The sequence below is a fragment of the Ctenopharyngodon idella genome, chromosome 10, assembly GCF_019924925.1.
Source record: "Ctenopharyngodon idella isolate HZGC_01 chromosome 10, HZGC01, whole genome shotgun sequence".
Classification (NCBI taxonomy): Eukaryota; Metazoa; Chordata; class Actinopteri; order Cypriniformes; family Xenocyprididae; genus Ctenopharyngodon; species Ctenopharyngodon idella.
This window is the reverse complement of record NC_067229.1, coordinates 23,357,008-23,380,514: the sequence shown is the minus strand read 5'-3', so window position 1 is coordinate 23,380,514 and position 23,507 is coordinate 23,357,008. Positions and strand designations below refer to the sequence as shown.

Genomic DNA, 23,507 nt, shown 5'->3' with positions numbered 1-23,507 from the left:
TAGTGGCATACAATTTGTTCCTAATAGTTGACAAACTCACCAGGGAAAACTTTTTTTTTTTTTTTTTTGGTAATATCAAAATGGTGTTTAGCAGATATGTTACACTGATAAAATATATAAACTAAAACCAATAGTTGTTTTATTGAGAAAGCATTTTGCTGATATGAAATGTACCCTAAATTAAAGAAAAGACTAATGAGTAAATTATTATTTAATATTTATTTTGGACTGCACACAGAATTCCTGCTATTTAAACTCTTATTTTGTATTCAAAGTTACGGTTTAAATGTTCTTTCTGTTTTATTTGGTCAAGTCAAAACAGCAACAAAATATTAAAGAGACAAGACAACTTTTCTTAAATAAACAATTTATATCTCACATTCAAAGTTGTCATATTATTTTTTCTTAAAAAAATACCCATCCATGCAACAACAATAAAGAGAAAAGGACTGTTTTCAGGATGAGGGGTAATAATTTTCTTTCTTTTTATGCCAAATCTATGAATCTGGGTTCCTCTCTCATGGTTCGGCACAAATGAAAGGTTTAGATACACAAACCAGCTACACACTGACGCCAACATGTTAGTAATGATGTATTCTAACTGTAACTTTAGTACATCGCTCATTTATTGTGAGAGAACACATCACGCATGTGGCATTTGTTCTTCAAACATTTCCCTTCAACTGTTACGGAAATTATCTGATTGTGCTGTGATGACTGTTAAACAATGTACGCAATACACTCCTGGGTGTCCCAGTTATGGCTATTGACCAAAATCACACGTCTAAATACAGACACATCCCTACGGCACAACTCCGCATAGATGCCATGGTTTGTAATGTTGATTTATGATTTATACACCACATGTGACCAAAGTCAATAAATGTAGGACAAGACGAACGAACAAAGTTATTACAAGTATATTTGCTCAACTGCTACTACAGGTGGATGTGATGTCTGTTTCCCAGAGAATGCAGAAAAGTGTCCATGTTTCAGCAAAAGGATGACACTATAGTGCAATAAATGATTCACCTAGACAGAGAACATGCTGAACGTGTCATTCTCCACTCAACTGACTTGACGAGAACGAACCTAGGGACAAATCTTGCTACATTTGCTGATGGTGGGCAAATTGTCACTGTGTATCGGTGTAATTAAAAGACAACCCTTCAAAATTATTCCAAAACAAAACGAAACAAAAAGTCATGCTCTTGTAATGGTGTTTATAATAATTTACAGTGCAGATGTTAGTGAGCACTAACTAAAAGCAAAGATAAGTTTCTTAATCAGTCATTTTATCTCATTTGTTTTTCAGCAAAAATATCTAAATATGCCTAAAACAACTGTAGGACGAATCAAAAATGGTTTCAAATATTAAAGTTTTATATATAAAGTTTTTTTTTTTTTTTTTTTTTCAAGATTTGCCAATAGGGTAAGAAAAATTAACTTGAGATTTTTTTTTCTGTAAACAAGTTTTAATACCTTACACAATTTTGCTTTTCAAGGTTTTAAGGATATTTAAATATTCTGACAGATTAAGAAAATTATTTTTTTGCAGTGAGGTTTTCTTCTGTAATGATAACCTCATTACTGACAGGGAAAGACTTTGTAACACAAGGGTAATCTAAATTCAAGCCTACAAATATACTATCCCAACAAATATGTAAAATCTGTAAAATTTAATGATTGCTCTAAATGTACAGAGTTAAGCTACCAAAAAAGCCCCCCCAAATCACCTGACCGATTAAATAGGCGCGCATAGCTAAGCTTAATTCAACTATTGCCATAAGGCCAGATTCATCATCTTATCGTCTGATGAGTGGTTTAAAACCTCCCTTTGAACACCTCCAACTCCTACCATAAAGCTTTAATCAATGACTGAGCTAAACTGCTCCTTTTAAAACTCCTGGAGAAATGCTGAGAACAACAGCTCATATTTCACCCCCACCCCCCAAAAAAACACAAGAAAAAAACAATCAGTGTTTCTTGATAGAATGTTTTGTTGTTGTTTGCATTATAATAAGATTTGGGGAGAAATGCTTTCATGCTTAAATTAACATGAAAATAATAATGGCACAAAAATCTTAAAGGTCCTAAAAACAGGCTTTATTTAGGCAATATATTAAGATTTATTTCTTGTGATTTGGGGTAAAATATGACCTGTGCATTTCTTCTTGCGATTCACTCACACTGACACACACAGACACAGACACACTTGCTCTCTCTATGGCAATCCCACACTTTAAGAGAGACCCTGACAGCGGACGTGCCCTGAGCTCATGATTCATGACTGCAGTACTTCAGTTGGCCACATGGTGGTGATGAATCCATGTGACAAACAAACTGAAACATCTGATGAGGGGAGGCAGACTAGTAGCAATTTCTTTCATGACAGGAGAGTCAAGAACCTTCCTCCATTTCATATGTATATGAATCCTTCATGGTTCAAATACTAAGTGAGAAACAGAAAACACACCTTTAGGTTTGCGTTAATGTGCAATCTTTATAAACATCTTTGTTTTTCTATGAAAATGTCAACAGTCTGGACGGAGGAGCTTTTTACGTTGGACTGCAACTGAAGGAACAAAGGGTTTGGCTACTGGTTCTCCTCACGGATTTGCTGCAAAATGTTAATGAGGCTCTCTAGTCCAAATACGTAGCCGCGGTCAGGTCCGTCGTGGACGGTTTGGTCATCCCGGAAACCTTTGAAGGTGCTGTGGGCGAAGTCTATCATGCGCACATCCACACTCAGCACCTGAGGAGGTGTATGGGGCTCAGAGGCCGGTGGCTTCTCCAGAGAACCAAGCAGTGTGGCCTGATTTTCCTTTTCAGGCGGCAGTTCTGAGGGTTTCTGCCACCCGTCTACAGACTCTGGATCCTTGCCCTCATATATGATGAGCAGCGAGCTGGAGTAGAAACGGTATGAGGCCTGGCGTTCCAGGACAGCCTTCAGGCTGCACAGTTTGCTCAGGATAGGCTCAAAAAGGTCTTTGCGCAGTTGCATGCCATTGTGCATGAACTGAAAGAGTGCATGCCGAAATCCCTCAATGGAAAGACTACGGCCATAGTACTTGTTCCTGCATAGATAATGACCTGTGTCCATCTGGTACACCTGCAGAATAAGGAGATGAGGAGAGGTTGGTAAGGCTGACGCAACTAAATGAAGCTATGATCAAAGTGGTTTGTGATTCAGGAAATAGCTTGATTATATGGTCTTCAAGCCTTTCAGTGGCTTTTGCTTTCAATCACTTTGCTCTTTGGTCAGGTCAATGTTTTAAGCTACACGATGTAACTTTTTTTTAATAAAAAAAAAAATATATGACAATGTAATTAAAGGGTTAGTTCACCCAAAAATGTATAATTTACTCACCATGAAGCCATCAAAGGTGAACAGTAAACCATATGGCTTTAGAGGGTTAATAAAGGCCTTCTGAAGTGAAGTGATGAGTTTTTGTAAGAAAAATATCAATATTTATAACTTCATAAACTAGAATTACTGGCTTCCGTACACGAGACGATTCCGCCGTAAGAGTGAACTTTGACCTGACGCATGATGTATTGACGAACACGGAAGCACAGAGGATAGAGCAAAACAAAACACCGGTCACGAATTAGAAGTCTAAAAAGAGAATTTTTAAAGAGAAATGTCGGAGGAGCTTGTGTTTGTTGCATCCTACTACATCCTATGTCATATGCCGCCGGAACTCGACTCTCTCGTGAGCACATGAATGGATGTTACCGAAAGCTAATGATTATACTCTATAAAGTTATAAATATGGATATTTTTCTTACAAAAACGCATCGCTTCACTTCAGAAGGCCTTTATTAACCCCCGGAGCCATATGGATTACTTTTATGATGGATGGACACACTTTTTTGGGCTTCAAATTCACGGTAACCTTTCACTCCAATTATAAAGCTTGGAAGAGCCAGAATATATTTTAATAAAACTCCTTTTGCGTTTGGCTGAAAGAAGAAAGTCACATACACCTTGGATTGCTTATATGGGATAATTTTTGGGTGAACTAACCCTTTAATGAGGGTACGCAAAAAGAATCCACCTTCCAAACCGTGTCTTAACTCAAATACACTTTGATAAACCTATAAAACAAAACAAGCAAAGTTTACAAGCAAAAAAGGAAAGCAACAGAGTCTGTATTAAAACCCGGATCTATATTGGCTTGCCTTTTCAGAGGTTTGGAAGGATTTAAAAGCAACACAGAGACTACTTTATTCTTACTTAACAGGTAAGATATTTATTGAACCGATAGATAGCCATGTAGCTCTCAATTTCATTAAAACATTTGACCTCATCAGACTAGCAATTGTTATTTCTAACTTTGTGAACAACTTCAACGTTTCCAATAAGTCAAAACTACAGCAATAGATATACCACCTGCTTAGATGACATTTTTTTTAGATTTACATGTGTGCACCGGTGCTGAATAATTAAACTCTGCTCCAGTGTTATAGAAGCTTATGGGTAGCCATATTCAATTTGAAATGTAATATGCAAAATGGCAATGCAATATACAGTGCTCAGCGTAAATGAGTACACCCCCTTTGAAAAGTAACATTTTAAACAATATCTCAATGAACACAAAAACAATTTCCAAAATGTTGACAAGACTAAGTTTTATATAACATCTGTTTAACTTATAACATGAAAATAAGGTTAATAACATAACTTAGAGAATAAAATTTTCAGTTTTACTCAAATTATGGTGATGCAAAAATGAGTACACCCTACTAAAAGTCTCTGGAGCAAAGCTAAATTTTAGACTACAAATGTCTAATTTAACAAGAATTCAACCACAGGTGAGTCTAATTATTCATTACACAGGTGTCCAAGCAGACAGTTGACAATAAAAGGGTGTTAAAACTCCTTCCCATTTCATGCTGTCAGCAATGGCACCACATGGAAGAGAAATGTCACAAGACCTGAGAAAGAAAATAATTTCTTTACACCAGAAAGGTAAAGGCTACAAGAAGATCAGCAAAGCTTTACTTATCAGTCAGAATACTGTAGCAAAAATGGTACAAAAAGTTTAAAAAGATGGAACTGCAACCATCTCAAAGAGATGTCCAGGTTGTCCACAGAAGTTAACAAGTCAAGTCAAGTCACCTTTATTTATATAGCGCTTTTTACAATGTAGATTGTGTCAAAGCAGCTTTACATTGATAACTGGTACATTATTTGGCTGCACAGCAGCTCTTAAAAGAATAGTGTCAATGCAGGCAGATCAAAGCACTGTTGAATATCAAATGTCAAGTCAAATGTCAAGTGTCCCCAACTAAGCAAGCCAAAGGCGACAGCGGCAAGGAACCCAAACTCCATCAGGTGACATCAGGTGGCAGACAAGTGGCAAATAGGTGTTTAAATGGAGAAAAAACCCTTGGGAGAAACCAGGCTTAGTCGGGGGGCCAGTTCTCCTCTGGCCAACAGTGCTTTGTTACGATTTAGGTAGCTATCATAAGTCCGACAGGATCGCAACATTCAAAGTATTTATTCCAGTTCCATCCAATTGAGGATTGTATTCATCACGGCTGTTGAGGAACTGTGTCGTGGCTGTCGTGTCGATGAGGCCCTCAGAGTGGATGATCTAGTTGACTCAATCTCTGCTGATACTTCAGGGCTGCGTTGTGGTCGTGTCAAGGCGCAGGTCCTTGGTCTCACCTGGATACGGCCTGGATCCGGTTGACTACGGTGAACCTCGGGATAACCAGAAAGACTAATATTAGCGTAGATGCCATTCTTCTTCCGATGTAACGAGTACATCAGGTGTTATAGGAAGTGTTCCCGGTTCCGGCTGACCTAATTTATGCAGCCTAATAATCCTTTAACGGATTTGAAAATATAAATTGGTAATGTGTTATGTGTATGCCAGGTTAAAGAAATGCGTTTTTAGTCTAGATTTAAACTGACAGAGTGTGTCTGCTTCCCGAACAATGCTAGGAAGATTGTTCCAGAGTTTAGGTGCCAAATAGGAGAAGGATCTACCGCCTGCGGTTGATTTTGATATTCTAGGTATTATCAGCTGGCCTGAATTCTGAGATCGCAATAGACGTGAAGGACTATAATGAATTAGGAGCTCGCTCAGGTACTGGGGAGCTAAACCATTTAGTGCTTTGTAAGTAATTAGCAAGATTTTAAAATCTATACGATGTTTAACAGGAAGCCAATGCAGTGTTGACAGAACTGGGCTAATATGGTCATACTTCCTAGTTCTAGTAAGAACTCTAGCTGCTGCATTTTGTACGAGCTGTAGTTTATTTATCAGGCGAGCAGAACAACCACCCAGTAGAGCGTTACAGTAATCTAGCCTTGAGGTCATGAACGCATGAACTAACTGTTCTGCATTTTTCATTGAGAGCATATGTTGTAGTTTAGATATATTTTTAAGATGGAAGAATGCGGTTTTACAGATGCTAGTAACATGGCCTTCAAATGAAAGATTGGTATCAAAGAGCACACCCAGGTTCCTAAGAGACGACGAAGACTTAACAGAGCAGCCATCAAGTGTTAGACAGTATTCTAGGTTATTACGTGAAGAAGTTTTTGGTCCAAAAATTAGAATCTCTGTTTTTTCTGAATTTAGTAGTAGGAAATTACTGGTCATCCAATTTTTTATATCAGCTATGCATTCTGTTAATTTTGTGAATTGGTAAGTTTCGTCAGGGCGCGAAGAAATATAGAGCTGAGTATCATCAGCATAACAGTGAAAACTAACGCCATGCTTCCTAATGATATCTCCCAAGGGTAGCATGTACAGAGTGAACAGCAACGGTCCTAGTACTGAGCCTTGCGGTACTCCATATTGAACTTGTGATCGATATGACATCTCTTTGTTTACTACTACAGACTGATAACGGTCAGATAGGTATGATTTGAACCATGACAATGCAATTCCACTAATGCCAACATAATTTTCGAGTCTATTTAAAAGAATATTGTGATCAATTAACACCTCGACAGGAGCGTCTTCTGATGAGAAGGGTTGAAGAAAATTGGCATGCAAGTTCACTGCAGTTATCTAAAGAAGTAGAAAGACAAACTGGGGTGACTATTTCCCATGACACAATAAGGGTGTACACTGCAGAGGAATGGCATGCATGGGTGCTGTCCACGAAAGAAGCCTCTCCTAAAGCCCAGACACAAAAAAGCCCACCTAGAGCTTGCCAGGGCCCCTGCAGACAAAGATGAAGACTACTGGGACTCTATACTTTGGAGAGATGAGACCAAGATAAATGTTTTTGGAACTGATGGCTTCAAAACTGTATGGTGTCACAAAGGTGAGGAATACAAAGAAAAATGTATGGTGCCTACAGTGAAACATGGTGGTGGCAGTGTCCTTATGTGGGGCTGCATGAGTGCTGCTGGTGTCGGGGAGCTGCATTTCATTGATGGCATCATGAATTCACAGATGTACTGCTCTATACTGAAAGAGAAGATGCTACCATCACTCCGTGCCCTTGGTCGTCGTGCACTTTTCCAACATGACAACGATCCTAAACACATTTCTGAAGAAGAACAGGGTGAAAGTGATTCAGTGGGCAAGTATGTCTCCTGATCTGAACCCAATCGAACACCTATGGGGAATTCTAAAGAGACAAGTTGAGTATCACTCTCCATCCAGCATCCAGTCTCTAAAAGAGGTCATTCTTGAAGAATGGAAAAAGACAGATGTCTTTTGTCTTTGATGACAGATGTCAAATGTCACCAACTTGTTCATTCCATGCCCAGAAGACTTGGTGCTGTCATTAAAAATCATGGAGGCCATACAAAGCACTAGATGTAGTAATTTTTGTTGTGGGGTGTACTCATTTTTACATCACCCTAATTTGAGTAAAACTGAAAATTTTGTTCTCCAAGTTATATTATAACCTTACTTTCATGTTATAAGTTAAACAGATGTTATATAAAACTTATCTTGTCAACATTTTGGAAATTGTTTCTGTGTTCATTGAGATATTGTTTAAAATGTTACTTTTCAAAGGGGGTGTACTCATTTACGCTGAGCACTATATAAAATGGCAACGCATTTCTCTGTATTTAAATTTACATTTTCCATACCATATGTGCAATGTTTGGAACAAAATGATAATTCAAATTCAATAATATAATTTACATTTGTTATTTCCTACATAAGTTTTAACATATAATTTAAACATATATTTTAACGTTTTATTAGCAAAATTAAAATTAAAATGTATTACAGAAATTATTATAATAGTTTAACATGTTTAAGCAAAAATTGTTGCAAATGATCATTTAAATGTTATTTTTCTTAGGGTGTTTGAAATCACACCTAGTTCGTTTGAGCCCTCCAAATGCTCTTAGAGTGTTTCGGCGTGTATATGTGAACAAAACAAGTGAGTCTACTAGATTGTGAACACCAAAAGGACTGAGGTCACTTTCGGCTGGTTCCCTTTCTTTTTCACTTTAAGTGAACTGGGTTTGGTTCTTTTAAAACAAACTATATGTGAAAACACCCTTAATTGCATTTACACTCATAGTTAAGACACTTGAGATCGCATTTTCAATAAATGCCCCCGCAATAAGTATAGCAAAATTCAATGTGGAATTGAAAATGTAATCCGAACCGATCACGTCCCCGCCCCGCCCTGTCAATCACTGCACCAAGGTGGGGCCAGGTGATGGAAACATGGGGGTGGCAGACAGAGCTATTAAGAGCGAGGAATTTACTGAAGTGGAGCAAAAACAGAGAAATGTCAATGTTTCTGAAGATTATGCATGTCAGTCAGTGATAGAATTAGTACGTTATTAGAACCATAGATATTTATGGTTAGAACGCCACACAGAGGTCTTTGATTTTCCTAGCACTTGTGCACCTTATTGTGAGATATCACACGCTGTGGCGTGCCCGTTAAAGTGCTAAAACAACCGCGGCGCCACGAGTGAGCAATGCTTTACAACAGGTTACTTTACTCATAAAAATAATCTTAGACAAGCTGTCTGAGATTATTGCGGGCTATATCAGTATGGTTGTATTTTTTTTATCTCTTTACCATTCTGATTGTTGTTTATGCATCAATAATAGGCCTTCAATAAAATGATCTGTAGTCCATCTGGATGCTAATGTTATTTATAAAAATAATAATAAATAATAATAATTTCTATTCCCAAAAATAACTGATGTTTAAACCCCTCTTTCACACCCTAGAAAATTGTTTATGAACATTTTATTTAAAACTTCACAACTAGTAATGTTTTTCAACACTGTACAAAAGCTATCATGCCAAAAAACTCCTGTTCCAGCACATCCTAGATCTGCTCAATTGGACTGAGATCTGGTGACTGTGAAGGCCATTTGAGTATACTGAACTCATTGTCATGTTCAAGAAACCAGTTTGAGATGATGTGAGCTTTGTGACATGTGTATTATCCTGCTGAAGTAGCCATCAGAAGATATGTAGCCTACACTGTGGTCATAAGGGGCTGGACATGGTCAGCAACAATACTCAGGTAGGATGTGGCTTTTAAAGGATGTGCAATTGGTACTAAGTGTGCCAAGAAAATATCCTCCACACCATTATACCACCAGCACATGTTCACATCAGACCAAAGTGCTTTCTAAAAATGATGTGAAAGATGGGTTTAGACATCACCAGAGTTATTTTTGGGAACAGAAATGATTATTATTATTATTATTAGTAAATAACACTTATTAGCATCCAGATGGACATCGTAGGCCTATAATTGATGCATAACATCAATCAGACTGGTAAAGAGAGAGAGATAAAAATACAACCATACTGATATAGCACGCAATAGTAAAAATAAGCTTCCATTAAATACAATACTACTTAATTATGAATAACAGTGTTTTTTTTTTATGTAAATATGGGTTTGTGTTGAAGAGCCGCTAACACAGTAATCTTTTCACATAATGTTTCCTCTCTTAAAATGCAAGCGCGTGTAAATGTCAGCATTATCATATATGTCAAAAGAACTTAAGTGTGTCAGGTAAAACAAGAGCTTACTGATGCAGTTCAGTCTGCTATTTTATTCCAACCGTTACTCCTGATCGGAGGCTTCCGTAAATATTTAGTTTATACGTAAAGTTACACTTCAACTAAATTAAATGGTGCACAAAAACATTTAGTAGTGTAATTTACGGTAAGGCTAATTTGTAACTTACACATAGCTGGTGCAACCGGCCCCTGGAGAGCTATGCTGAATTCAGAACGGCATACTAGCTTACTACTTTTATCTTTCTATGGCAGAAACAGTGAGAGTAGTATGCTAGTATGTAGTAGTATGCTAGTTCTGAATTCAGCACTACATTCCTGCAGTCTTCACTTGCAACTGCCTGTCATTTTCAAGTAACCCTGAACACCTTGATCAGCTGCTTCAGGTGTGTTTGATTGGAGTGAAGCCAAACTCTACAGGATGGTCACTCTCTAGGAGCAGGGTTGAAGACCCTCCTATTCTATAGACATACACATTTACATTTACAAATTACCATAATGACATTTGTAAGGGACTCCTGTCTCATCTTTAGATTCAAACTTGGGTGACATTATATGAGTACCAACTACTAGGCCAAGAGTCTAAAATTCTAATCCTGAACTAATTCAAATCAGCACCACTGCAGTACTGGTGCTTCCCTGACTATGTTTTATTGTTCCGATAAACGTGTCTCAGGTCAAAGCCAAACGCACCTGCATGCCGCACACACGCACTCCTAACGTGGCAGATGTGCTTTGCTCGCATTTCTTCATCTGGCGGGCGGCCTTTTCCTCTGATGCATCATCGCCGTGTTGCCGGGTGCCCATCTTCAAGTCCAGGATGCAGGGGTAGTTGAAATGATGGACCACATTTTCCAGCAGCAGAAATTCTGGTGGAGGTTTTGGGTCAAGGATCATAAGAGAGCAAATACATATGCACACAGTTGTTTTACATGTATTTATACTATGGTATGTCTGAATACTCGATTCTGATTGGCTGGAATATATGCGTTAAAACTGTTTAAGGCACAGATAGCTCCAGTATAATCACTATTGTAAATGAATGCACTGCCATTACTGTAGCATGTGCATGTAAACATTCAGGAGCACAGAAACTTGATGTCAAGGCTGCCCCATGACTTACATTAATAAAACAGCATTGATTCTGGAAAGCTACATCATATTTCTTAGCAGTGCGTTGACAACGCCACTTAAGTTATTAAACTGATGATGGAACTCAAGGAAGCATGATAGCAGGAGAGCGACTGCTAATTGCAAAATGATTTGCATCATGTGTGATATTCAATGTTGATGCAACAGTTTCGTGTTCACTGAATTGAATGCAACAGTTTACATAGAAATGGTTTTACAAATTATTTTGACATTAATTTGTTCTGCTTGTGATTTGTGATTTAAGCCAGAAACAGACTTGCTTGAACAGTAGCTAACCTTAGTAGTCAAAATGAGCATCACTCAGGCACAAAATAAAAGTCTAAAATGTTTCCAAGCAGCTCATGTCCTAAATGTTTAAACTAGCAGATTCATTTTACCTTATTTATAAAGTGCCAATTTAAAATACAAGGTATAAGGTACACCTCTGGAATGATTGAAAGCAAACAAGCTATAGAGAATTAGAACATTAATTACACTGATAGATAAATAAGTAAAGCATTAAGAACTACATAAAGCTAACCTATCCTTTTCAGAAAACCTCAATGTAAATGTTAAGATCCAAAGAGCAGTTTTAAACCAGCCCTTTTATTATTCCTCTGGTAATGAAAATACTTTTATTGATTAATTTCGTTTAATTGACTCAATTCAACTGCTTGTCAAAGAAAGTAAATTTGTCAAATTTGTCTATCAACTATATATACTTTTTTTCCCCAAACCAAAATGTTGTGACAAAAATCTGACATGCTAACTCTAGAGTAAGATACTGTAGAGCTTCCTGTCTTTGGACTCGGAGCGCATGCGGCTCAGCTGTTGTTTATGGCAGCGGAGACTCCAGGGGTTGTGGCTGATCTTCTCTGAGCTCAGGCCGCTGTTGCTGTCCAGCATCTGGAAGGGCACATCTGAATGAATCTGGAGATCCAGAAGAGGACTCTTCAACTCCTGCAGACTACAGAGACACACTATTACCCACAATCCAATGTAAGTGTGACACCTGAGAATGTTTCGTGATTGCCAACTCTTAGAATTAATATATTTTACACGGGAATGTTTGCTTGGCAAGTTTACTGATTCACACAGATCGGCTTGATAGAAAGCACTGTGTTATTATCACAGAGATCACGTTTCCAATGTGATCAGTTGTGCAAATTTTAAATTCAATTATTCAAAATAATAAGTGAAATTGAAATTTGCACAACTGATCACATTGAAAACGTGATACCGGTATATAAGTTCATACCGGCATGAAAATTTCCTCACCATGACATCCCTAGTTCACAATGAATGTTAAAATGTTTCATTTAAATTATAATATGTTTTATAAAAATATAAAAAAGATAAAATATTTGCTGTAATTTCCACTTTCTTTTTATTTTTGTTGTTGACTTTTAATCAGAGTAAAATTGACAAAATAAATATATGACATGAAGAAATATTAGCTAAATTTAAAGGATAATTTTGTCACAAGACTAAAACTACAGTACAGCATGCAGAAATGAACACTGGAGCTGACCTTATAAGTTGGATTAAAAATGTTATGCACTTTAGTTGAAAGTGAGATGCTTAATAATGGACAAATTATCTTGACAATGAACAAAATACAGGCATGTGTTCAGCCAAGGACAAAAAAGCAGGTAAGCAGGTTAAAGCTACTCATTTGCTGACAACAGATTTAAAAGGTGTGCATCGTTTTCACACATTCATGAGTGGAGCAGCATTTACTGTGAACTGAGATGCTTCAAAACATTAAAAATGCATGTAAAAGAAAGTCCTCACTCTGTAACATGTAGTGCATCAGACTATATATTTATATTATTAAATCAGAGCCTTTGCCAAATGTGCCAAATCACATTCATGCATCCATGCATTGTTACAAAGTATTCAAAGTTATCAGCCAGTTGGCGAGTATCACGTTTCATACAGTATACTGACCAATGCATTTTTTTTTTTCCACTTGGCGAATAACCTGGAGGAAAGCTTCTGTTGGAAGCTACCGTATCCATGCATAAAATAAATATATTTTAAATGTATTTGAAAACAGCAATTTTCCAGACAGATTAGTGCAATTTTATGGGTCATACGTCTCAGGTTGGAAAATCTGTATGAATACGGAAAAAAAATCACATCCCTGGCTCTGGGATGCTGCTGTTGGCACTGAAAGTTTTGCTGTGTTCATTGTGGTTGTCATAAGTGGTGGATTCTTTTACACATATTGCCATTATACATAGACCTTCACTCACTTGTCGTTGCCATCGCTGTCGAGAGCCGGCCTGTCCTCTTTGTGCTCGCTGCTGGAGCGATGGAGGCTACGGCGAGAGTGTTTTCGGCGAGGCTGATCTCTTTCGGACAGCTCTTCATGGTCCAGCCCCTCGCTCTCTTCATATGGATATGCAACCAGATTGATGTAGCCATCAGAGTCACCCTCAAAACACACCAGCACCACACCTAGACAACAACAAGAACATTTGCATGTCAACTATTGAGATCTTGTGTATGCTAAGAATCCAATAAAGAAAGACATAATAAAAACATTAACATTGATTTAGTTTACAAAATTGACACATTATGACGCAAAACTTAAATTATACCAGGTTTTGGACTAAATTATTGTTTCAGTGGTGAATCTCCATTAATAAACACTTGCTAATCTATTAAGGGCAAATGTACACATACACAACAAGCAAAAGAGGACACATAATTATTGAAGTCCAAAGCCACAGTCATGTGATTTTATGAAAAATCAACATGGAATTACTGCTGATATAAATCAGCAGGTACCAAAAACTGAACTGTACATTTTTACATTGGTCATGAACACACTTCAGTTAATTATAGTACTGTCATTAAATATAATTACCTTCTGTATAAATTCAAGTACAAGCTTCAAATTTATTCCTGAAAATATTTATATAGTGACAACCGAATTTACATAACTGTACAGCGTACACAACTAAACAAAGTGTTGTAAATGCAGTGACACTGATAGCCAATCAGAAACCACGGCATGTTTTGACACATTCACAAATTTGCACCTCTGTTAATGATAATTTATTAATATTTTATGGATGTTAATGTCTCTGAGGGAAGGGTAAGAAGGATATAAATAGAGATTTAAGAAAAAGCTTTTGCTGAATAACTGATGGTTTGGGTAAAGAGAAAGACAAGACATATAAACATTGATAGTGATTCAAAGAAAGCCATAACTGAGTTTACAGAACTGCCCAAATGCCACAAAAGCAGCACTCAGATAGGAGCTCAGATAGATGTACATGTGTGGGAAGGACACAATGAGACAGGAGGCAAGTGGGAAGGGCTGAATAATCCCATCATGCCTCCGTCTTGAAGCTCATATTTAGTTCCACGATCCATCCTCAGTGATGTCAGCCTAGCAACGTGAGCTGATGAATGAAGGCTGTGATGATGCCTAATGATCTAATTCAGGAAGAGCTCTGTTTAATAGGCTTTAGAGACTTACATCTGAGCTTGTTTTGCAGCAGTCTTGAGAAGACGTGCTGTACACCGAGCTGATCTAGTGCCATGGTTGGCTCTGGAGTTTCCTTCAGGTATCTGCTCAGTAACTGTTGATTTTAAGATCCACCAAGATCAGCCTTGATCAGACTCTAGTCTTTGATATTTTGCATAAATAGGTAATTAATTCTCCTATTTTCTGGCTGCTTTCAAAATGTTTCATTTAAGCAGAAGCAATTTATCTGTGACAAACACACACACACACACACACACACACACTAGAGACAGGATGCTAAATAAGCTAAAAAATATATATTTTATATATATTTTAAAGTATAGATTTATACAGTACTACAGTGCAGTCTGATAAGACAAATTACATTTTGTTTACACAAAATCTCCGTCAGACACTGACAGACATATGGCAGGCTGCTACAGTGCCATGGCAAAAGATATTTTACCTGTGTTGTGACTTTGCAGTCTGAAGTAAATGCGATGGGATAAATAGACTGGGTACTATGGCATTCCACTTCTATTGTACCATCAACCACAATGGAAGAGGCCTGTGGAGATGTTGAGGCTGAAGAACAACTTTTCAATCAACTTTAAATAAATTATTAAATTGTTAAAAAAGTGTTTATTAGAATTTAGAATAGAATAGAATTTATTAGACACTCTTTTTGATTATTAAAATTTAATTAAACCATTCAAGTGCAATCCAGAAAAAAATAAAACAGAAAACATGGAATTTGGTGAAAAAATAAAACTCACAGGACCCTAATTACAGCTGTAAGAAGTTTTATTTTGAAATGACCTGGATTTCAGCCTTGATGGTCACAATTATAGACAAACACAATCTGACTAATAACACACACACACATTTGCACAAGGGCCATTCTTTTTGCTTGGAAGACAAATAGTTGTGTAAACTTTAGTGAAATGAGTAGAAAACATGTAGCCTTCTGAAAATCTTCTATTTGTTTGCCAGCTAAAGAGGTCATATGAATTTGTAACCCCTAAAACTACCCTGCGCCAGTCTCGTTTATAACACTCATCCCACTCTGTTGACATTTAAAAACAATGCCATGTGATTCATAAGGACAGGCCTATTTATAACCCCTGCTGTGACTAGATGAGGGAAATAACAAGCTTCAAAGTTACTCTAACATGGCCTGAAATAGTCAGTGGAAGTTACAGATGTATGGCATGCATTTAGCCCCATCAAAACTCACAGGGTTCATATGGAAGGTATGCTGTGAATCTAGAATGTGAGATGTTTTGGGGGGTGGTGATGGTGAACACAGGACAGATGCTAAAAGACGTGAGTGTCACGCATACACATTTGCACTGCAGACAAATAATAGCGGCTGCCTGAACAACTCTATTCCATGTGCTGGCAGGAGTGTTACTTGAGTAAGGCACTTTCATTGCTTTACCTAAGCATTATTTTGGGGAATCTGCACTTCTTTTCCACTCAGTTTAGTCAAGTACAGATTTGACAAGCCATCATGACTGGAGGTGTGTAATTTCTCTGTTACTTGCAGCACCAAACAAAATGCAATAAAGAAATGGACTTCACATAATGATGACACAAAGTACACAAACCTACTCAACCCTCAACAATGCAAATAAATCACTCACATATGCGACTAAATCTTCACTCTGGGCGACTAAAATAATGTATATCATTGGCCAGTGGCTAATAAATTCTTAGATTTTACTCACCCGTTTGTGTTAGAGGCTAAGTATAAGTTTAGCATAGATATATTTTCACTCGCTGAACACTCTGACTGAGTGCTTGAGAGTTTCGCTCGTCGACGTTAAAGATCCGTACTGTGCTGGTTTAGAAAGGTATAAACAGAAAATCACAACATATTTTGGACGTAAACCTTATGTTATGAAGAGGAGCGATTTTTCTACTGAATTGAAAGACTTGACTGCCATCGAGGAGGTAGATATAGAGAATGTGAAGCTGCCATGTTCAGTTCTAGTCTGGATTGTTTATATCGCGCTGCCTTTCTGCTAGTGAAGTTAGGGCAGTATTGTTGATTTTCTGTCGTGATTGTAAAAAAAAAAATGTCGCCATTGTAGGTAATTTATGCTGAATCAAGAATTGCAACAGGAGCTCACATCATCGTTCAGGGAAAAAACTGGACAGTGTAATACAATTTTCGCCTTTTTTTATGTGTAAAAACACTAAGGGAAGCAGGTTGAGGTGGTGACAGGGAGACGCCGTATATCAAATCTAATAATGTCACTGATTGAACCCACTCCCTATCACTCAATAAAACTGTCCACTGAATGCCCCTCTGATTCTCCTCCGTGGTCATATGGGAAAGTGAATTTTTACAAAGAAAACATTAAAACTACAGTTACATTTACACCCTTCCAACAAAAAAATTGATCAACTTCTGTCAGCTTGTTGAAGACATTTTTTTTTTATTTGGACGTTTTCTACCATATGATGGCTGAAGCAGCAGCACGTGCCTCTTTGCCCTCCAGCCGCATTTCGCATGCTGCAATGACGTCATGTGCAAACAACCTATACATTAATGCGAGAGCGCATCAATGTACTGTGCAGCACAAATCTCTCCACAAAACTCGTGCGCTCTCAAATATAGTGTCCTCATGGCTCTACTATGGCTCAGATATTACGTGAATATAATCACATTATGAAATAAATGTTTTTTCTCCAAAACACATTGGCCACAATTATTGGCACCCTTTTATTCAATACTTTTTGCAACCTCCTTTTGCCAAGATAACAGCTCTGAGTCTTCACCTATAATGCCTGATGAGTTTGGAGAACACCTGTCAAGAGATCAGAGACCATTCCTTCATGCAGAATCTCTACAGATCCTTCAGATTCCCAGCTCTATGTTTGTGCTTCTCTTCAGTTCACTCCACTCATTTTCTTTAGGGTTCAGGTCAGGGGACTGGGATGGCCATGGCAGAAGCTTCATTTTGTGCTCAGTGACACATTTTTGTGTTGGTTTTGAAGTTTGTTTCAGATCACTGTCCTGATGGAAGATCCAACCACAGCCCATTATTGGATTTCTAGCAGAAGTGGTCAGATTTTGATTTTTTTAGTTTTATCTGACCATAGAAGCCGGTCCCGTTTGTTCCAGTCTTGTCTGACAACTGAATATGCTGGAGATTGTTTCTGGATGAGAAAGAACAACCTGTGGGGATGTAGGTGCTGTTTGATTTTTTTTTTTTTAACTTGAGACTCAAGACTCAACTAATCTCTGCAATTCTCTAGCTGTGATCCTTGGAGAGTCTTTGGCCACTCAAACTTTCCTCCTCACTGCACATTAGGACGATTTAGACACACGTCCTCTTACAGACAGATTTGTAACACCTTTAGTTGATTGGAACTGAATCACACAGTGGATTATTGCCCTGATAGTGGAAATGCTTATTAAAAGGGTGATGCATAAACTGCTGTCAAAGTAGATGCAGTGATCAGAGAGGACCGTTAAAGCTGAACATCTCAAGAGAAGAAAGACTGGAACAGAATTCTAGCCAGTTCTCTAGCTGTGATCCTTGGAGAGTCTTTGGCCACTCAAACTTTCCTCCTCACTGCACATTAGGACGATTTAGACACACGTCCTCTTACAGGCAGATTTGTAACACCTTTAGTTGATTGGAACTGAATCACACAGTGGATTATTGCCCTGATAGTGGAAATGGGGATTTTCAATGCTTTAGCTACTTTCTTACAGCCATTTTCTATTTTGTGAACCTCAACAATCTTTTGCTGCACATCAGAACTATATTCTTTGGTTTTACTCATTGTGATGAATGATTACGGGAATTTGGTCTTTCCTCGTGTTTATACTTTTGTGAAACAGGAAGTCATGGCTGGACAATTTCATGTTCATGATCACCCTGGTGTGCTAAAAAATGTTTCTGTTTTAGGTGGGTTTGTCACGTGTTTTAGTTCATTTTCCTGTGTTTCAATTTGTTTCCATGGTTTATATCTTTCATTTGATAATCATCTACACCTGTTATTCATTTAGTTGATTAGTTTGTCTTGTCCATTACACAATTATAGTTACCCAAATTTGATAATTCCAGTGATCTAGAAATCTACAGAACTTTCTGCGGATGGCGATTTGGCATTGGCCTGCTTATTAAAAGGGTGATGCATAAACTGCTGTCAAAGTAGATGCAGTGATCAGAGAGGACCGTTAAAGCTGAACATCTCAAGAGAAGAAAGACTGGAACAGAATTCTAGCCAGGTTGTTTTCATCAATCTCTGGACTCTGGCTTTCCTCTGACATGACACTGGATGTCATAACATCCCACTTCACCGCACCTGCTCCTGAGGGCTCCGTTTTCTGTGGTTGCTATATCAGAGCAACTACAATTTTATGATAATAACAAAATGGACCTGTTCTTGTCTCTCATGACAGCTCACATCCTGTGTCAGACAATGTTCTGTACACCAGACAGACCTCACCATCTGACAGCAATCAGGCATTATGCTAAATAAGTGAGAACAGAGGCTGGGTGCCACAGAGCTGTACATGATACAGACAACAGGAACATAAGGATGACAAAACAGGAAATGAGATAAACTGACTGTTTAAAGATGCAGTCCCTTTACTGTTCCTCCCCCAAAACGCACAAACACGCAATGCAAGAGTGGATGTCACTTTATCATAGCTGAAGCGAAGCAAAACTATGCTTAATGAAAAATAAAGCGAAGACGACAAACGAACAAAGAAAAACAAAAAATGAACATACAGTACACAAGAGTATATACAAGCAAGAGTTGGTTGTTAGTCACCAGCAGCACATCAGTGCCAGACAAACAATGACAGTCAAAACATTACAACAGCAGCATATCTTGGTTCTGCGAAATGTAGCAAAACCAATGTTACTCACGTCTGAAGCAGAAACACCACAACATTTGCGTCCTTTTCAGGCCTTCCCGCTGAGGCCTCTCCAGCACTAGAAAGCTCTCTTTACTACAGTCTTTCTTCAAATCTCCCTCTTGCTCACTCTCTCTCCTCCCCCATGATGAGCGGACACACCCCCTACGGCTGATTGGCTACAGGTGTTGTGGTGCTCGGTCCAATCCACTGCACCTAGTTCACACTAGATTTACATCACTAGCATTCCCACTACATACTGCATGCAAAAGTGGCAAAAGCTTTACCAAAACTGCAAGCTCTAAGTTGACTGGTTGACATGAATCAGGCTGCACAGGTTTATATCACCCTGGAAACCAAGCTACAATGAGAAATTCCGAGTAGTAATGCACCAAAATTAATTTTTTACAGAAACACTGAAATTAAAGTTTTCATTTAGCCAAAAAACTAAAATAAAGTTTATTAAATGATAAATTAAGTTATTAAATGTATTTAATAATCAACACTAAAATAAAAACAGTTGTATAATCATTTAAAGGCAACCTTTATACAAAATTATGCAAAATCCACTTTTACATGGTGTTTAGACATAAATGTGTGTTGGCAGTGTGTGAACACAACCAACCTACAATGATAAAAATCCACCACTCCTTTTTTTAATCCCTATTAAACCAAAGCAGTCTCATTAGACATGCCGTTTTGATTCTCTGAGCAGTGTGACGTTTCTACTAGGGGTGGAACGGATCGTAGTTGATCCGTGATCCGTATGGACAAGGCCCCACAGTTCGGTACGCATGTGATTCACAGATTAATTGCAGTTTATCCATCATAGAGTAAAAGTTTATCATTTGCATGTGTTTTGTCTTGCCAATTTACACATTCAAGTGATTTTAAAACATTCATTCAAGTGCAAGAAGATGTGAAAGAGAACTCAATTCAGCACTCGTGTTGTTTTCTGAATTATCTTTCTGTTTTCTCTGTTTTCAGACACGTGCAGATAGCACACGAACACCGGATTCAGTTCTCTTTTGCGTCTTTTGTGCTTGAACGGACACATACACACAAAATGATCTCAAAATACTCATCTCAGCGAGTTTCCTTGTTAAAGGGTTAGTTTACCCAAAAATTTAAATTCTGTCATTAATTACTCACCCTCATGTCGTGCCTAACCCATAAGACCTTCGTTCATCTTCAGAATATAAATTATATTAAAGATATTTTTGATGAAATCCGAGAGCTTTCTGGCCTCCAATAGACTGCAACGTTATTACCACTTTCAAGGCCCAGAAAGGTAGTAAAGACATGTAAAGTGACAGTAGCCCGACTAATAAACCTGCTGCAATGTTAAACAACAAAAGACAAAGATAAAATCACTTTTGTAGCTTTAACAAAGATAAATCATTCAGTTTATACAGTGAAGACATGCAGTGTTATTTTACATTTGATTATTAAATTCTGTACCCGAATACTACTGTTAGACCTACCTGAAAAACTTAAAGCACTGTTTAATTAATTTGTATCATTGTACTATTGTATCCGAGTTATTTTTTTTTTCTGGCTGAAATTTATGGGCATTGAATAGCTTTTCTGAGGTAAATGTAACAATATGTGACAATGTTTACAAGCTGTTTTATTGACATCTTTCTGCAGTTGAAACACTGATTGAGCGATGACAGTGATCGGTCACAAAACTTTAAAGAGCATCAAAATTACTTTTATTGTGTGTTTGATTATAAAATCGGCAAAATTTGAAAGCTGACAATTTGCTTCATATTAAAACAAGCTTATTGTGATTAAGGCAGATTCACACTGCACCAACAGACTGCGACCAACACAAACAACCACCAGATTACAGTATGTCGCTTCTCAGACATTCCACGACCCGATAATAGAGTGGTGCAGGTATGACGTCACTTTGTAGGCCAACCGGCAGTTAGCAGCTGAATCCGAAAACCTAGGCAGCTGACTTATTGCCTCGATGCCTTATAAGGCAGCCCCGATGACTTGTAAGGCAGCGTTTGTGCATGAAGGCACCTCACGAAACTGATTTCGGACAGACTTCTGAGGCAGCTAACAGTTTAATGATCTACAGCAAAATAGCGCAAGCTTTGGTGAGAAATAAACAAATATTTAATTACTACAGTAGTAATTTCTCGATAGAAATGACATCAAAAGTGGAAAAAACATACATTTACATACAAACTGACCAGCAAATGCAACTTTATTGCGCCATCTTTATTTTTGTCACAGAATGGAATGCACAGGATTGTGGGATATCAAAGGAAGCAAAGGATACATCTATGCTGCCTTTAAAAATCGATAAGATGAAGGTATCTCAGGAAACAGGAAGTAAAGCTAACATTGGATTTGAACATGCATTGATGCCTTCCTACAATGAAATGTGTCCTACAAAGGCAGCATTTTCCAGGTTTTGGACGCAGCCAGCATCACACTGGTTCCTTCGACAAAAACCCAATAGGATTTTTCCATAGGCTTTTGGATTTTCGCAAAAAACAAGCTCTGTTATCATCAAAGGTTCATGATACTTACATGTTTTGTCCATCAAGATAATTTTCACAGAGGAACACAACTTTTATGAATTTTAAAGCCTAAATGCAGTCGCCAGAAGTAAAAAGCTAAAGGTAGGCTATAAACAAATTATACCACGGTCGTTCGACTTCAACGTCACCATCACTAAAGCTTCCAACAACTCTTTCAGTTTTTATCTAAAAACGTTTTCCCAGAAAGTTTGAGTTAGACTAGTTTATAAGAGCACAATTATGAGCATAATGAGGCTGTAAAAGTGAACTGAGCTTACCTGTTCGCTGTGATGACGTTTAATGTCGCCGACAGCCTCTGTAGTCCCATTTAGCCACTTGTTAGCAACCGCCTTTTTCAAGACACATAACAGCTTAAAAAAAAAAAAATCACGAATGGGGTAATACTGATCTATTTTATGCCATAGAATAAAACGTGAAAGTGCCTTGAGCTTGTGTTCACCACAGACCTTATTTCAGCCATTTAACCAAAATCCCATTCAAAAAACCCATTGACTTTGGCATGATGGAACCGGAAGTGCTAAAACCGGAAGTTTTGCCCTACAAAGTGACGTCATACCTGCACCACGCCGACAAATGTCAGTTAAAACTTATTTTGTTGATTCAATTGGCAAAAACAATCACCGACCAATGGCAACAGACGCCAACAGGCTGATCTAACAAAACCAGATGAAGTGTCTGTTGCCTTTGGTCTGAGTCTGTCGGTGTGAATAGGCCTTTAGATGGGAGGAACACTACAAATAGGCTATGTTCACAACTTCACACTGTCAGTTTTTGGGATTGACAACCGCATTTACTTGCAGGTGTGAGTCTCGAAATGTCCCGTTCACACAGCAACAACAGTAGTGTCTTGAACACTGTATGAACATGCAATGGGAGTCAAGTCCCTATATACCTTACCAGTAACCATAGCAACAGTGACCAAAGTAATATGATGATAAGATGGCAACATCCATAAAACTGAAAAGTCTTTTCATTTTTTGACACGTCAAGAGTCCAATCAAGCTGCGAGTTAATCTTTTAAATCTTCATTAAACGATGGCAGCTTTTATATCTGGATGAAGAGTGGAGCATTTGAGTCGCACATAGAACACAAAATTGACAGAAGCAGCTTTGGTGGAGAACAGTGACTGGATCTAAAACCTTCAGATGACACACAGCTCATATCTCCGTTGCTGTAAGTTACCGAAACCACATATGAATACTGTTGCACTGTCAACCTTTGTGACAACTATCCTATGCCACTCAGACACGCATTAAAGTACCCGAAGCAACTTTTCTCTATTTACAGGTATGATGAGACTAGTGTTGCCAAAAGTACCGACCACAATACCGAAAATGTGACTCTTTGGTATCGCTCAGTAATTTTGACAACACTAGATGAGACACACGGGCAAATGACGTATGAACGCAATTTATCACGAAAACCATCCCGTCAGTTCTAAAATATAGACATTTA

The 23,507-nt window shown here is 37.9% G+C and overlaps 1 protein-coding gene across 6 annotated transcripts in view; it reads right to left on the bottom strand.

Annotated features, from left to right (window-relative positions):
• Positions 1-200: 200 nt before the first annotated feature.
• The window catches only part of ip6k1 (inositol hexakisphosphate kinase 1), an 84,381-nt gene continuing 61,074 nt past the window's right edge, over positions 201-23,507 (bottom strand). For 5 of the 6 annotated variants that reach the window (XM_051908846.1, XM_051908844.1, XM_051908847.1 and 2 more), the window contains 4 exons: positions 13,383-13,587; positions 11,910-12,091; positions 10,687-10,862; positions 201-3,112 (listed from right to left, as the gene is read on the bottom strand). In XM_051908846.1, coding sequence (XP_051764806.1) covers positions 2,597-3,112; positions 10,687-10,862; positions 11,910-12,091; positions 13,383-13,587 — 1,079 coding nt within the window. In that variant the 3' untranslated portion in view covers positions 201-2,596. Of the gene's footprint in view, positions 3,113-10,686; positions 10,863-11,909; positions 12,092-13,382; positions 13,588-22,308; positions 22,402-23,507 lie in introns of all 6 variants that reach the window. The other variant, XM_051908849.1, reaches the window with a different exon arrangement.